Source organism: Chrysochloris asiatica, unplaced genomic scaffold, assembly GCF_000296735.1.
Source record: "Chrysochloris asiatica unplaced genomic scaffold, ChrAsi1.0 scaffold00122, whole genome shotgun sequence".
Classification (NCBI taxonomy): domain Eukaryota; kingdom Metazoa; phylum Chordata; class Mammalia; order Afrosoricida; family Chrysochloridae; genus Chrysochloris; species Chrysochloris asiatica.
Genome location: NW_006408640.1, coordinates 8,441,864 through 8,445,918, shown reverse-complemented (window position 1 = coordinate 8,445,918; position 4,055 = coordinate 8,441,864). Strand labels below are relative to the sequence as shown.

General features: G+C 39.2%; 1 protein-coding gene across 1 annotated transcript in view; it reads right to left on the bottom strand.

Moving 5' to 3' along the window:
* Positions 1-921: 921 nt before the first annotated feature.
* The window catches only part of LAMA1 (laminin, alpha 1), a 217,941-nt gene continuing 214,807 nt past the window's right edge, over positions 922-4,055 (bottom strand). The window contains exons 61-63 of the mRNA XM_006868714.1: positions 3,308-3,441; positions 1,647-1,869; positions 922-1,082 (exon numbers count right to left, since the gene is read on the bottom strand). Coding sequence (XP_006868776.1) covers positions 922-1,082; positions 1,647-1,869; positions 3,308-3,441 — 518 coding nt within the window. The remainder of the gene's footprint in view (positions 1,083-1,646; positions 1,870-3,307; positions 3,442-4,055) is intronic.

Sequence of the window (4,055 nt, the reverse complement as noted above, 5' to 3'; positions counted from 1 at the left end):
TTCAGAAATCTAGGCTTGAAATTACTTAGTCTGTTAAAAGAACATACCTGTGCGGGTTTTAAATTTTCCTTCTTTCAAATTGCACACTTTCTCCCAGAAAATAGTAGCTGAACAAAGAAAAGCTGTCTTATTTCAAGGAGTAAGGAGAGGGATGAAATTGACAATATAGGAAGAGGTAACTACTTTCAATACCATTTTAAATTATTTTTTTATCTTTAAAAATGCTGTTAGGTCAGGTCCTGGCAGAACAAGGATCTATGTCAGAATGTTCCATCTCCTTCCTTCACTCCCTATGCTTCTTATTAGCACCCATGCTGTAATTTGCTGTGTCCTATGTTAGAATTTAACCAGATTTAATTCACAAAAGTAATTATTCTCAAAACATACACAATAAGTCCAAATTTCTTGACATAGACAAGTGAGTGCTCTCAGTGCTGCGTCCCGTTGTTAAAATATTTCAGTTTGTGTTGGTGTTTCACCAAGGGCTAAGTGTAGTGTGTACTTCTTTCTTCAATACCATTGGATCTTAAAGCCGGGAGCTTACAATTTTGAAAAAGAAATGGTGAAAGTAATCATACTCTGTTTTAATCTCATATAGTCTGTAATGATGTTTTTATTTTTTAAATGCTCAAAATGTAAAACATGAAATATTGTCAAATAATTGAACATTCAATGCTTACAAAGTTTAATTTTAAAAAACTTAAAAAAAATAAAGCCAATTAGTTAAATTTACATCTTGAGCTACTTAATAGAGGTATTTGTTGTACATGTGGTTTTAGTTTAATATAAGCACATTATATCTCTCTGGAAACACTTAACCTGAGTTGGAAATTAAATCTAAATGGAAGAGATTTTAATTCACAAAAGTAATTCTTCTCCAAATATACATAAGAATTTCCAACTGAGAATTTCCCCTGATGTTCAGGGCTGAGCCCCAGGACAGGAATGAGGGAAAACTCCTTGTAGGTGGAAAGCTTTGCTGAAGTCATAGGAGTGTACTTGTGGGCCCTTTGTCAGAGTGAGCTTTCTCAAACAGCCCTGGAATGAGGCTTGACTGGTGAGGCAGTTCTGCTTTACATCAACTATTCAGGAAAGAAGAAAGAGGAAACAGATGGTGATTCATTTTGTTGCATGGCACAGGCAGCATGATAGAAACACAAATCACGTCCAATGTTTCTGTATTAGAATTAGAAGAATTTCTTTCCCTATTTGTGGCTTCAGTGAATAGTAAAATTCACAGGAAGCGTTTAAAATATCATAAGGCAACTATGTTTAAAGTCAAAAAAGAAATTTTTATGTTATCATTTATAACAACTACTTGGAACAACTGAAATGCATGATACAAATCCAAAACCGAAGCGAGATAAGCCCTACATTTGTTCCCTAAAATTACGATCCATCCTCCTCAGTAAAACCACCCAGTTTACTTTAAACCAGATCCAATGTTCTCACAGTCTTACCTAATGGGTATATAAAGTGTAGACCATTAAATTTTCCCAAGAATTCCTAGGTGTTTGAAATAGCCTTTCTAATGGTAAAGGATTTACCCCTCAACCACGTATCTTTTTCATTCACTCTTCTCTATCCATCTGAATTAAGACTTCTCTCAAGGGCAGTGGAAGAGCAGGACAGGCAGCCATACGTACCAGGATAGCCACCAACATAAATAGGATTGTTGGTGTCTGCCGAGGTGGACTGGGTGTGTGGACTTTCAGCATGAACTGCATTCCCATCAACAATCAGAACCACTCGATGTTTGTTTTTGTTAGCTTGAAGTGTGTGCCATTTCCCATCACAGAGAGCAGTGGTAGCTTTGGGCTCATATGTGGCTGTTATCCTACCAGCACCATTGTTAACATGAAAGAAAAGCTAAACACACAACATATACAAGTAAATGCATTGGGGAAATTTTCCATATTTAAGAAACACATTCTGTTTGTATTATGTTCTTGGAACGGATGAAATCAGGGCATTCTGCTGAAAAGGAGGGCTAGTTATTAACAAATAAAAACAATTATTTTGAAAAATAGCTTCTTAAAGGGTTCAGATGCTACACATTCTTAAAATGCCCATAAGAGCAAATCAGCACGAGGGGGGAACCACGTCTGAGCCACTCTGCTAGTAGCATGCTCACCTGGCATTTGACCCCTAGGGTATGTTAGAATGGGGTGGATGGGACCTAAACACTCATATCTGACCCTTTGCTCTCTTTTCCTCCTCTTCATATTCACATCAAACCAAACTGCCTCTATCTACATCATATTACGGCCTCTCTACACTGTGGCTTATAGACAACTTTTCCCCTCATTTCTACCTTAAAAGAATTTTGAAAAACTTTGTATCCACAGGCACATTTCTGTAACATCTAGAAATATTTTTCAGAAGTGTAATAACTGCCAAAAAATGTAATTTCTTGTATATTTTATCTCTATTATTTATTGGCTGGTTATCTTTCTTTTAAAAAAGTTCATGGTTGCACAAGATTTATATGTATCTTTAATTTTTCATAGTCCACCAAAATATTACTGAGTAGCTTTATATTCAGCATAAGAATCCATCTTTTGTGAGGCTAAGTTTATTTTGGGTACCACTTGCTATGAACAGAATATCTATAGATTGTCAGAAATAACAAAATCCAGATTCATTGCCATCGAGTTGATTCTAACCCATAGCAACCCTGTATGGGGCTTTCTGGACTGTAAATCTATTGGGGTGCAGAAAGCCACATCTTTCTCCCACAGAGAAGCTAGTGGGTTTGAACTACCTGCATTAGCAGTCCAGTGCTTATCATACAGCATCACCAGGATTTCCTCACAAGGGAATGAGTACATGTGCTTTCATAGATGCTATCAGCTGGCATAGATGGCCCCTCTCAGTGGAACTATTACCTCCTGATATCTTGAAAATGGGGCGCTAATTTTCAGAGAAAGCTGCCAACACTAGGAGAGGTGGGGTGAAGGGTGCATGGAGACCTCCCTTTACATTTCATAGCAATGTCTTAGGAATTTATAATTAACCCCAAACAAAGAGTTAAAAAGATATTAAGGAGGAATAGGCATCAGGTGGACAGCTTACTCTCGGCTGTTTCAGAAAAATAGTTCTTTGTGTTGTAGGTGCAACTTTGCTGTAAATTTAATTTCAAAACGATAAGAAAAGTTTCTTTAAAAAGCCTTTAGGATGTTTGCTGCTTAAAAATACTCACTGAACATTTTCTCTACTCCATTAAAGTAGTTAATTGGATCTAGGCATATTTGTTGCTGTCTCTGAAACTGAGGAGTAGGGGGCCCTGTGAAGTTTAAGCACCTACCCTGCCATTGACAATCTCTAATCCAATGGCGTCCACCTTGGCACTGCTGATTCCCAGGAGGACACCATTTACTGAGGAGGTCCGGAACTCGAGGCTGATGTTTACATCTGACCGGACTTTGTAGCCTTCTTTGACTGAAAAACACAAGGACAGCACAGCGCAGAGTGAGAGGTGAGTCCTGTCCACGTACAGAGAGGCTGTGGACTGCACATTTCTGCTACTGACTAAGGTTCAGGAGACCTAGCTCTAGTTCTTCCTCGGAATCCATCGCCATCACCACAAACAAGTCGCTTCTTTGTGGTGATGTAAGAAAAAACGATGTTCTTACAGAATGCCTGACACATGTAATCCACTGAGAAAAGCCAGGCAGACTTGATTGAGAACAAGTGTGTCCTTCCAGTCACTGCTGGGTAGGCATTTGGTACCCTGCAGAGGTCTGCATCTTGGCTGGGCATCAAAGTTATGAACACTTCTATCTTTCAGCAGTCTGCCCTATGATGGGGGTGTTGTTGTTGCTGTTGTTAAGTACCGTCGAGTCGTTTCCGACCCATAGCGACCCTGTACAAGGTTTCCGAGGCTGTAAATCTTTACGGGAGCAGAACGCCTCATCTTTCTCCCGCGGAGCGGCTGGTAGTTTCGAACTGCTGGCCTTAAGTTTCACAGTCCTATTCGTAACCACTACGCTACCAGTGCCTACTCTGAATGTTGGGTCAACTGAGATGAAAACAGGTGGCCGTTTAAGAGGGAG